The following is a 12,658-nucleotide window of genomic DNA, read 5'->3' as shown; positions in this document are numbered from 1 at the left end:
TGCAGAGAAACATTCCTTTAAATTTTGTCAAATTTGTTTGTGATATTTTATTGAATTTGTTCAAGGCATGTAGAGATGAAATATACATATCCAAAAATTGGACCATTTGAATGTCTGATATGTCTAGAATGTCAGATCTGGGCTAACTGGTAAATAACATCAGTGAATGGGACTCAAACTCCATTTGTGTGCCAAAACGCTTTTAAGTTAAAAAAAAAAAAAAAAGTTTCTGGAATTGTGCTGAAGCCACAGACTTTTATGCATCCCAAATAGCCAGAAATCCATGGAGACAACCAGGGCCTTCCAGAGTGATAAGTGAGTCTAAGTATACTCCGTGGCATTTCACCTTGGAATCTAATACCCACAAATCACCAACAGCCAGAGCACCTTCATTGCTTATGTGCCATTTTGAGCAGATATATCTCTTCCTCAGATACAAACTAGTTTTGTTTTTTTCTTCTTTGTAAATTTATTTTGAGAGAGAGTGCATGTATGCATGCACAAGCTGGGGAGGGGCAGAGAAAAAGAGAGAATCCCTACCAGGTGCCATGCTGTCAGTGTAGAATCTGATGCCAGACTCAGTTCCACGAACCCTGAGATCATGACCTGAATTGAAATCAAGAGTCCAGCACTCAACCAACTGAGCCACCCAGGCACCCCTGGTTTTGTTTTTCTTAAAAAAGACATTTTCTGCCCTTGGTAAAACTAAAGGGCCTAACATAGTTTCCAATTTCTTTTGACAGAGAAAAAGAAGAGCATATGAATCTAACCTCATCTGTGGTGGCCTGCAGTTAGAAGCGACAAGATCGGTAAGTGTTGGACCCTTCCCAATCTTTGGCTGACTTTTTCTCTTGGGAACCTGCGTGTCTTTTGCATTTGAAACTTGCAACTCCAGCCAGGCCCTGGTTATAGGCTGGGACAGAGTCCGTTAAAATCTGCATTATAGGTGTGTTTGTTTCTGATCAAAGTCAGCACATCTTTTTTAATAGCCAAAGAATGTAATACTGCATGCATGTATAAGTGATTGTTTTCTTCTTTTATATACAAAAAGCAATCATTTACAAAAAAATTAGAAAATGTAAGAATAGCAAAAATAAAAATCCTTTGTATTTTAATCATCCATAAATAACCTTGTGGTCCTCCTAAATTCTTTTATTACCCAAAATATATACATTTTTCCCTTTCAAAAAGGGATTATTTCATGGTTGTATAATTTGCTTTTCTTCCTGTTAATGTGTAGTAAATGCATTTCTACATCAACATCTTTTTCTAATGAACACATAATATGATATTTAACAGATCTATAATACATTGAAGAATCTTATAATAGGTTAGAAAATTTTAAATTATCATTAAACTAACACTGCAATGAGTATTCTAGTGTTTTTCTTTTTAGTCACCAATTTGGATGGAATGATGGGCAAATTGACAAGTTTGTTTTTGTTTACTTAAAATAATAGTAATTTGGGGACCACCTGGATGGCTCAGTCGGTAGAACATCTGACTCTCGATCTCAGGGTCGTGAGTTCAAGCCCCACATTGGCATGGATCCTACTTTAAAAAACAGTAATTTTATGAGGGGAGTATGATAAGGAGTGTTTAATTACTTGCTCAATAATTTGAACCAAGAAATTATCTTTAAGGCAAATATGTATGATGGTGGGCAAGACTGTTTTTATTTTATCTCCACTTTTTCCAGTGTCCTGTGTTTTAACTGCCAGCAACATAAGAAAAATCCGTGTGTTTTAAAATTATGAAAACAATTGTTTGGTTTCCTGGTTTGTGTGTTTGTTTTTCCAATGTAGATTTTGGATGATAAGCTTGTATTTGTAAAAGTACATGCCCCATGGGAAGTGTTATGTACGTATGCTGAGATAATGCACATCAAATTGCCTCTGAAACCCAATGATCTGAAAACGCGGACCTCAGCCTTTGGTAATTTCAGCTGGTTTACCAAAGTCCTCCAAGTGGATGAAAGTATCATCAAACCAGAGCAAGAGTTTTTCACTGCCCCATTTGAGAAGAACCGGATGAATGATTTTTATATTCAAGATAGAGATACTTTCTTCAATCCAGCCACCAGAAGCCGCATTGTAAGTCTAAACCAAGTTCAGTTGCTGTCTTGGAGTGATTTGGAACATGCTGTTTGAATAATTAGTGGTCTGGTTTGCTTGGTTTATTTTTGTTTTTAAAAAATGCCCCCCCCCCAAAGAAAACAGATTCTAGTTATAATAGTAAAAAATGGTTTGTTAGTTACACAGAATAAAGCTTGCATTCTATTTTGGAATTTTTTTTAGGTTTACTTCATCCTCTGTCGGATCAAGTATCAAGTAAGAGACAATGTTAAAAAGTTTGGGATTAACAAACTTGTCAGCTCTGGGATCTACAAAGCCGCTTTCCCTCTCCATGATGTAAGTCAAATGGCAAAAATGAAATGAGAGAAGGGCTAATCTTCTTGAGCTTGAGTTTCTTCTTCTGTAAAATGAAGATAGTATATTGCAAGACTACAAGCTCATTTAGGGCGGGAACCAGGGTGTTTTGTTCACAGCTGAATCCCAGGCAAAGAGAAGGCCCTTGGTTTAAATGAGTGAATGAACGAAGGAATGAAACCATAGCTGTCCCATAGTTCATGTGGAAAGCAGTGCAGTTTAGCAGTTAAGAGCATGGACTCTGGGCCTTGCTCTCCCACTGTCTAGCCGGATGACCTTATAAAAGTCATTTAGCTTCTCTGTTCTTCAATGTCCTCATCAGTAAAATGGGGATCATAATCATACCTACCTAATAGGGTTAGTTGTCATGAGGATTAGTGAAATTAATCCATGTCACATGTTACAGCCATCCTTGGTGTAGAGTAAGTACAATGTAAGCGTTGGCTACTTTCCTAATTACTGACAGATGTTATTATCAACCAGAAAAGTATTCAGTTCTTTTAAAGCAAAATATGTGTTAGATCTTCTTGTGTATCATTTTCTGTCACAGACATTTTCCCCCTGAAATATCTTCTCGCTGTGCCCTGGAATATCACAAGGCTTTTAAAAAGGCATCTGTCAGAGTTCTTGTCGTGATGGCAGTACTGCATAGTGTTGACATTTTTTAAGGACTGCGCTCGGAGATGACAGCAGCTCCTCAAATTCAAGAGCACTTCTCTGGCCGATAACATCGTTCATGAAATGAAAATTTTAAAATGTGGCTGCTTCAGACCCTTAATGATTCCATAAATGCAGGGATGTTCTATCGAAGCTCTTTAAATAAATTCTGTCATTGAAATAAATTAAATACAGTATTATAGTGCACGGTTGCCTTGTTACATTCACGGTCATTTTATCTGAATCTCTAAGACCAAGAAAGCCAAGAGTGAGGTTGATCATTGCTACCGTGTAGTACGTGTTCTTGTGGATGAAGACATTATTGAAATGTACTGTATATGATAATAAACTAGGACACAAAAGAGCCACTTGATACACGTGTGTAAATAGAGAACAGCGAGCTGAGTGGAGAAGGTTCTGAGCTTCCTGGCTAAGAGACCCAACATGGCAGCCCGGCCTGACAGTCCACGTGTTTTAAATTTCAACCCAGAAAAATTAGTGATTATAACATGACATGAACTTTGGGGACACTTGCAAATAGCTGTCATGAATATTAATCAGGGATGCCAGAGTTCAATGGTATTCAGTTGGTATCTGCCCATGCCCAGTTCTTTTCCACAAAAGCTTCTTTTAGGTGCAGTGATCCCAAATCCAGGCTAAGGAATGGCCTCCTTGTAGTATTTGGAAGGGCAGTGAATGGCAGTCAGGACCCATGTGAAGGCTTAGCTGGTACAGGAGGAAGGAAAATGAGTCAGGTTGGAAGAGTGACTGAATTTATGTAGACGCAGGAATCTTTGTTTCTTTGAATAAGCTAAGTGTGTAACATGTCAAAGTTCTTTGTGTTTTATATTCTACGTGTTGTCACAGAATAACTGCTGAATTGGGGGGGGGGCGGGTACGAAGATGCTGGGGTTTTAGAATTGACCTTGGCACTAACTAGTTAAGGCCCTGGTTCCCCCGGGCATCTAAGGAGGGTGCTGGATTATCAGGTGTTCCTGCACTGTGGCAATTTGGGCATTTGAATAGCCCAATTTTTAACTGTTTAGGAGTGGCACATTTATAGGACATAAAGCCTCTCTGGGTCTCCCACCAGGTACCTGAGGTGTTCTCCAGGATTGTAACAACCAAGCATTCCTTCCCACCCACATTTTCAAATGGCCCTAAGTGATTAATAATACCATTGGTTGAAAAACACTAAAAATTAGATGATCTTCCAGTAAGTGAGTGCCCCTTATTCAAATAAACAAATGCCTGTGAAGTCTGAGTGCCACATTGACTAAACAGATTTGTGAACACATAGTGATTGTATGTTCCCTTCTTTGCTTCTGCTTCATAGTGCAACTTCAGCCATAAGTCAGAAGATCTCAGCTGCCCGAATGAACGGTACCTTCTGTACAGGGAGTGGGCTCATCCTCGAAGTATGTACAAAAAGCAGCCCTTGGATCTTATCAGGTGAGGTGTTGTAGAGAGCATGCCAGTGGGAGGACTCAGGATTGCTCTAATGGCATCTAAGGATGACAGTATACAAAGAGTATGGCCAACCAGGGAAGCTCACCCGCTGAGCTTCATTGCCTAGGGTTTTTACTGAAGCTTCATTATGTAGACATGACTCATTGAATCACTGCCCATGTGGCTCAGTCTCCAGCCCCTTCCTCTTCCAATATGCTATGGCTCAAAGCCCCAACTCTCTAATCACATGGTTGGTCTTCCTGGCATGGCCAGCCAGCATCCTGAGTAATCCCATTAGCACAAACTAGGGGCTCTCCATGAGTCACCTCATTGGCATAAACTGTTAGGTGTAATCCCAAGGGTTCATCATGAATAACAAAGATATTCCTATCTTGGGAAAATCCAAGGGTTTTTTTGTTTTGTTTTGTTTTTTAACATTTATTCATCTTTGAGAGACAGAGAGAGAGAATGAGTGAGAAAGGGGCAGAGAGAGGGAGACACAGAATCCGAAGCGGGCTCCAGGCTCCGAGCTGTCAGCACAGTGCCTGATGCGGGGCTCGAACTCATGAACTGTGAGATGAAGCTAAAGTCAGACGCTCAACTGACTGAGCCACCCAGGCGGTCCAGGAAAATCCAAGATTTTAGAGGTTACGTCTCAGGAATTGGGAATGAAGACCCACCATATTCTTCATTACACAGGAGTAGATGTTAGATTTAGCTTAAATTGTATGGTGAGGTATACAAGTTTTCATGGCTTTCCTGTATCTGCCATTAGATACTATTTCACTATATCTAACAAGGTGTAATGACTAGCTCAGCGCTTGTTTTTGTTTTTTGTTTTTTTTTTTAATTTTTTTTTTCAACGTTTTTATTCATTTTTGGGACAGAGAGAGACAGAGCATGAACAGGGGAGGGGCAGAGAGAGAGGGAGACACAGAATCGGAAACAGGCTCCAGGCTCCGAGCCATCAGCCCAGAGCCTGACGCGGGGCTCGAACTCACGGACCGCGAGATCGTGACCTGGCTGAAGTCGGACACTCAACCGACTGCGCCACCCAGGCGCCCCAGCGCTTGTTTTTCTCAAAGCACTAATGTCAGCTGCTCTCTAGAAGTTTTTGATGTTCGGATAAGGCTGCTGGAGATAGATCAAAAATAACCAATAAATAAAAATAAGGAAGTAAACAAAATTTCTGATTGCAGTGAAGAAAATAACAATGATGAGATGAGGTGAAGGGAAGGGGGTGAAAAAAGTTCTGTTTGAGCAGGTGACACGAACGGACACATGGATAGTGAAAAGGATCCAGAGTTTTGTGGATTTAGAAGAAGTCATTCCAGGAGTAGGGGCAGCTTGTGCAGTGGCCCAAGCCACAGGGACATCGGCAAGTTTGAGGAGATATTGCAGACCTGTGCTACTTGAGAAAAGAGAATCATGAGACACAGGTTAGAAGGGTGTAGCAGGAGTGTGGAAAAGCATTTAGACATTAAGTACAATGAGAAGCAGTTGTGATATTTTAGATATTCAAATAATTTTACCTGATTCACATTTTGCAAAGATGGTGTGGAGAATGGATGACGGGGGCCACAGGAAGCAGGGAGCCCAGGGGGTAAGCTGTGAGGGTGGCTAGAGGAGAGCTTTTGGGAGCACAGTTGGAATGTGTTAGAGGGGGAGAGTTGACAGGTCTTGGTTATGGGTCAGATGTAGAGCGAGGAGAGGAGAGTCTGGTTTCCCCCAGGTTGGCCTAGGGCCCAGGGCCTATTCTTTCTACCATACCTCAGTACCCACCTACTTGGGAAAACCACTTGACCTTAAAAGTGAGAGTTTCAAACACTGAATAGTTTTTGTTTTGCTTTGTTTTACATTTTATTATGGGAAATTTCAAACATCTACAAAAGGAGAGAGAATAATACAGCAAAACTGCATATGCCTCCCCAGCTCTAAAATTGTGAACCCATAGCTAGTCTTGTTTCATTTTTATCTCTGCCTCCTTCCCATCCCTTTCCGTTGAAGCATGTTGAAGAAAATCCCAAATATTATTATATTTCATTAGTATCTATTTCTAAATGGCAGGGTCTCTTTTAAATGCAACCTGAATATTTAAAGTCATCAAATAATCAGTGTTCAGATTTTCCTGATTGTCACGAAAACTATTTTTTTAAACAGTTTTTTTTTTTTAGTTTAAATCAGAGATCCAAACAAGGTCCAAATGTTGCAATTAATGTATCTCTCAATTGTCTTCTAATCTATGAGTTTCCCCTATTTCTTTCTTATTTTCTTACACTTGAGGAGGTTCTCCATTCTCTATGTTGCTGATTTCATTCTCCCTTGTGGTGTCGTTGGATTTGTTCCTGTGTTCTGTGCATTTGCTTTCGCTAAGTAATTTGAGCCTCATTTAAAAGTTTGATCTGGGGGCGCCTGGGTGGCTTAGTCGGTTAAGCCAGTTAAGACAGCTTAAGTCGGTTAAGACAGTCTCTCTCTGTCTCAAAAATAAATAAACATTAAAAATGTTTATTTTTATTATTAAAAATGAATAAAAAGAAATAAATAAAAATGTGATCAGATTGCGGTTTACTTGGTACAAGAATACTTGGTGTGGGAGTTTCATACTTATGCCAGAAGGTATATAAGATCCTGTTTCCTTTTGTGTGTGATGATAGCAGCTGTTAATGATCATTGCTTAGATTCATTCCATAAAGGATTTTATTTTGTTATTTCATTTGGTCATACTCGAACTTCTTCATTTTTTAACTGGATTACAATTATGAAGACGCACTTTACTCTCAACTCTGGGTATCCTATAGAATAAAAATTTAAAAGAAGATGATTGTACATGTGTAAACATTTGAAGCTGACATTCATGTGAGATTAGTTTGCTTTTTTTTTTGTTTAATGTTTATTTATTTTTAGAGCAAGAGCATTCACAGAAGCAGGGGAGGGACAGAGAGAAAGAGAGAGAGAATCTCAAGCAGGCTGCACACTGTCAGTGCAAAGCCCAGCCTGGGGCTTAATCCCACAAACAATGAGATCATGCCCTGAGCTGAAATGGAGAATCGATGCTTAACTGACCTAAGCCACCCAGGTGCCCCAGATTAATTTTCTTTTACGTTAAACCTGTAGCATCGGCAGGGTGATGGGTTTGATGGGTTCTTAATCATTCTTTATGGGGTTGTTGTTTTTGTTTTTCTGGTAAAAGAACAATTTCCCCACTATTTTAAGTATATTTTGCTAAGAAAAATACATTTTTTAACTATTCTGTGGCCCTGGTCCACATGCTCCGTTCATTGCTTCTCCCTAATAACCCCTGGAGCATTCAGGCTGTTAAACCTTCATCTATGGTCTTCAGGGATTACCAGAAGGGAAACGAGTTCTTTCCCAAAAAGCAAACCAAACAAACCAAAAAAAGCAACCTGGAGGAAACAAGATTTAAAAACAAGAAATTTTTTTAATGTTTTATTTATTTTTGAGACAGAGAGAGAAAGAGCATGAGCAGGGGAGGGGCAGAGAGAGAGGGAGACACAGAATCCGAAGCAGGCTCCAGGCTCTGAGCTGTCAGCACAGAGCCCAGCACGGGGCTCGAACTCACGAACCATGAGATCATGGCCTGAGCCGAAGTCAGACGCTTAACTGACTTGAGCCACCCAGGCGCCCCTGGAGGAAACAAGATTTTGCACAGGAAAAAAAAAAAAAAAATTTCCCCCCAAACTGCAATTTTTACCCTCAGAGTGAGAAAAGAAGCTGTGATATTCATAATGCAAAGACAGGAGTTGTATAGGAAAGGGTCATTCCAAAGGTAAAATGTAACTCTTGAAATTAAAAATGTGATAGGTCGGAAAAACCCCAATTGCAGTGTTAGAAAATGAAGTTGAAGAAATTGTACAGAATATAAAGCAAACATATAAAGAAATAGAAAATAAAGGGGTAGGTGCAAAATTAAAAGATCAGGACATGCAGTGAATAAATAATAGCAGTAGGAACAAGAACAGAGATAATGTAGGGAGGAAATCAGGTGTCTGAAGAACTGTATTAAAGAACTATAGAGAGCATGATGGGGTCACTCATGTTAAGCAATGATGTCGGGAATCAGGAAGACAGCCAAAGGTGATGAGCTGAGGATAGACAGCACCAGGACATGCTGGTGGTACCACGAATCAATAATTAGCAAAGCCAAGAGATGATGGAAGAACCAAGAACTGATGATCACTAGAACCAGAAGAGGCCTGGAAAGGCTAAAAAGACTGATTATACTCCTTTAAAAAGGGAAAACTTCTGCAGCGAACTGTCAGATTCTCCAGATTTGGACTCTTCCTTGCCTGACCACATTTGAAAGGCAATGGGCCCATTGGTCTCTGAACGTAACAAAGACCCTCCTCGGCTTGCATATAAGAAGCAGGAAGTGACTCGGAGGGGCTGGGTCCACATCTCAACTGTGCGCTCACGGACTGACTGCATTTGGTTCATTAATTTCTCACCCTCATTGTATCTTGTTTGTTGTGTGATTTTATATCGTATCTTGTCCCATGTGGCATGTATGGAGCCAAATTAAATGCATAGTGAAATGTCATTGAGTTTGGAGTCCTGAACCTGTTACAATTGTGCAAATCCTGCTTTATAATGAATAAAGCTAACAGTAGGGAAAGACACAACTCATGTGTATGTGGCTTTATAGCACGTTCAGGACAAGAAGTAAATGTGATGAGTCTCCAGGTGGAAGGATCCTACTGAGTACTGAGCCCAGAGGATAAAAATAGAGCCAGCCAGTCACCACACCATAACATCTCAGGACACTGACGACAAAGAGAAGATCTTGAGAACCTTCAGAAAGAGAAACAGGCTTCATTTGAAAGAGCAGGACTCAGAATAACACTGAACTTCTCAATGACAACACTGCAGGTAGAAGAAAAGAGATCAGTAATTTCAAATTTCCAAGGGAGTTGATTTTTCACTCTACAGTTCCATGTATGGTCAAGCTGTTAATTAAGTGCAATGAATTTTCACAATTTAAATGTGCAAGGTAATGCTCCACCAAGAAAGAGAAAAACATGGCTTTAGTAAACAGAGATTCCCAGCATGAGAGAGGAACAGAGAGATCCCAGGTGACAGCTCTGTGGCAGGGCTAGAGAATCATTAATCCAGATTGGAGAGGATCTGATGGGATTTATTCAAGGAGGTGAAACTGATCAACTACCTCATATGTTTGAACGTGCTGAGAAAGTTACACCTTAGGTCAAAGTCTAGGGCTGAATTGTTGGTAAGTACACAGAAAATTAAGCAATGAACCGCCATGACAATTACTAGAACAATTTGGCCCTTACTGAATATATATTTTATAACTCTGATTAAAAATCAAAGCTCAGTTTTTAGAAATTGGTGTTAAGAATTGGGATGTTTTTGGCAGAGAGAGATAATGATCAGAGTATCACATTTGAAGGGATCCTTATTATACCCAGCCTTTCAGCAAGAACTTGGAGGCAGGTTTCTGTTTGAGATTAAAAAGTTCTTTCTGATCTTCTTTCCTGCAATATAATGTGGATGCCTTTAGAAATAATGAACTCCCTGTCACGGTAAGTATCCAAGCAGAGACTGCCTTACTAGCTCTGGATGAGGCAGAATATTTTTACTACCAAGGGACCAGTAACTTCTAAGATTCTTTCCACTTTTAAATGTGGCATTTCCAGTGTGAATGGTTGATAAGAGCATATTTCAGAAAGCCTAACAGCCAAGATGTTGCAAACCCATTGCCAAGCTTTTCTTTCTCAGGCACTACCCTGAGCCTGTCATTTGCCTGCAGTCTCTGAGCCAGACGGCAAAGCCCCAGTCACATAAAAATGGAACACTTTGTTCACCCTGACTCCTGATTCCATGTCTGTGTCAGCCCTTCCTTATCCCCAGGGATGTGGCCTACACTCAGGCAGGCTCAACCTATGGAGCTAGTTTCACAGTTTTCCTGTGACCACGGGTTCAGCCCAGAGATGTTCCTGTGTGAAATCCCCCAAGACTCCAGGTTATTCTCAGAGCTTAGTCCCTACCAGGCTAAGTCCAAGGACCTCAGCCCAGCTCCATCCTGAACCGGAAGTCTCACATAGGCCTCTAAGTAAGCTAAGAGCTTAAGTAAATCTACAGCTTGTATGGACCAGTAATGAGCCAAGAGAGAATCAGTCTAAGAAAGCATCCGCAAGAGTCACCAAAACAGTCACCTCACTGTGCTCTCCTCACCCCTGTGCACTTTCTTTATGCCTAACTGAAACTGTCTCCCTCTCAGGAACAAGGTGGCGGGCACTACTTCATGCCCTGTGTCATTTCTTCCAGTTGTGCCTCCCTGGCCTCTTTCCATTGACCAGTTTTTAAAACCTAGAAAAAATGGAAGTGCTAGATGTAAGGAGTCCAGGGCAGGGGATTCCTCAGTCATTATTAGTGACTGATCAGTCACTTTCTTGTTATAATTTGTGATTTACATTACATTTGTTCCAAGGAGATTCCCTAGATAAGCAAAAGCCGGTAACTGGGAGCAGATTGTTCATGTTTACTTGTTTCATGCATGTTAAAAATAATCTTTTGGAAAACGTGTCAAATGTGATAGTCTTTACAAAGAACGACGGTAACGTTCTCTCTTTGCTCACCATTTAGCACTTTTTCCTTCCTTTGCCCTATTCTAATTAACTTGGCTTCACCAATCTGACCAGTGATCAGTACTTCTATGATATGTAAAATACTTGTTTCCTAGTGGAATTTGGGGTCTCTATGAAAATGAATATTTTTTTAAGCATGACTCAAGAAGTTTGAGCTTAAAGCCTCCTGTATTTAAAATCAGATATTAATATTAGAATGAACCTGCAGAGGGGTTCCGTGTGACTTCTAAAGCCAATTTCTGTCTTCAGGAAATATTATGGAGAAAAGATTGGAATCTACTTTGCGTGGCTGGGATATTACACTCAGATGCTCCTCCTGGCAGCGGTAGTGGGAGTGGCTTGCTTTCTCTATGGATATGTTAATCAGAACAACTGTACATGGAGGTAAGTCGTGTTTATTCCTTGTTACCATGCCGAAAAGTTGATTGGACATAAAATTAGTTTCAGGGTGTTAGACTGTTTTTGGTAAAAGAAAACTCCTCACAGAGCACTTACTGCCTTGGATGATCTATCCCTTTTGTCCTGAGCATAATAACTAAGTGAAGTGGAAATTTTTTTTTTTTTTTTTTTTTTTTTTTTTTTAGATAATGCAGCCCAGTTTCTGACAGGAATATTACCCTTAGGAAACATTCCAATTTTTTAAGACAATACTTTGTTTGAAAAAGAGAGGCAGTCTAGAAGGAGAATTGTCCTTGAACTTCTGGCCCCCAGAGGAATGCTTCACTCAGCCCTACAGATTGTGAGCCAAGAGCAGCTTTGATTTCTTCAGGGTTTCAACAATAGCAAAACTTGATAAAATTGGTGTTTTTGTGCTTTTTTAGAAATAACTTTTTAATATATATTAGGAAATAGATGTTTAAAAATTCAAGTAAACAGTACTTTTGTTTCTGTTTTAGTTTTTGAAAATTAGCCCTTACAGTGTTATGGAAAAAAAATAAGTGATAAACAATTAGTTTATGCTTGATGTTAGAATTAAAATACCAGCTGCACTGTTTAAAGGGAAATGGATGCCAGAACACTGAGTATCACCATTACTATTCTGAATTGTGTCATTATTCCTCTGCTTTTGGTAGTCTCAACCTTTAGAAGGGATGCAGCACTGAACCAGGCATTTTCTTGTGTTCACCTGGCCTCTCTCCAGCTCTGACAGCCAGATCAAAATTTCTGGGCACCAGCAATGAGCTAGCTGATGACCAGATTTTTCTAGCCCCAAGCATATCAGCCTGGCTCCCGAGGCAGGAAGCTTACATGGCAGCTCTTATGTATAGGCATAATTATCCATTCTATTTAACAGCGAATTCTGAGCGTTTTGTACCTATTATGGCTTCTTAACTAGAAAGCTGCAGATGGTCTTTGAAGTACTCTTATCTCTTCACTGAAAATAAGAGTTCAGGGCCAAAGGCTGAATTTTGATACCTTGTGCCTAAATTTGTCTTTGACTTCTCCATTGTTTTATATACTGTTCCAACCACAAAAAAAAAAAAAAAAAAAAAAAAAAAA

At 39.9% G+C, this 12,658-nt stretch overlaps 1 protein-coding gene across 2 annotated transcripts in view; it reads left to right on the top strand.

The window, feature by feature from the left end:
• Nucleotides 1-12,658, top strand: part of ANO6 (anoctamin 6) — a 197,029-nt gene that overhangs the window by 127,044 nt on the left and 57,327 nt on the right. For both annotated transcript variants that reach the window (XM_040488369.1, XM_040488370.1), the window contains 5 exons: nt 744-809; nt 1,806-2,093; nt 2,298-2,411; nt 4,423-4,538; nt 11,408-11,542. In XM_040488369.1, coding sequence (XP_040344303.1) covers nt 744-809; nt 1,806-2,093; nt 2,298-2,411; nt 4,423-4,538; nt 11,408-11,542 — 719 coding nt within the window. The remainder of the gene's footprint in view (nt 1-743; nt 810-1,805; nt 2,094-2,297; nt 2,412-4,422; nt 4,539-11,407; nt 11,543-12,658) is intronic.

This window comes from Herpailurus yagouaroundi, unplaced genomic scaffold (genome assembly GCF_014898765.1).
Source record: "Herpailurus yagouaroundi ecotype Mexico unplaced genomic scaffold, PumYag 166, whole genome shotgun sequence".
Lineage (NCBI taxonomy): Eukaryota > Metazoa > Chordata > Mammalia > Carnivora > Felidae > Herpailurus > Herpailurus yagouaroundi.
Note: the sequence above shows the minus strand (reverse complement) of the source record. Positions and strands in the feature narration are given on the sequence as shown.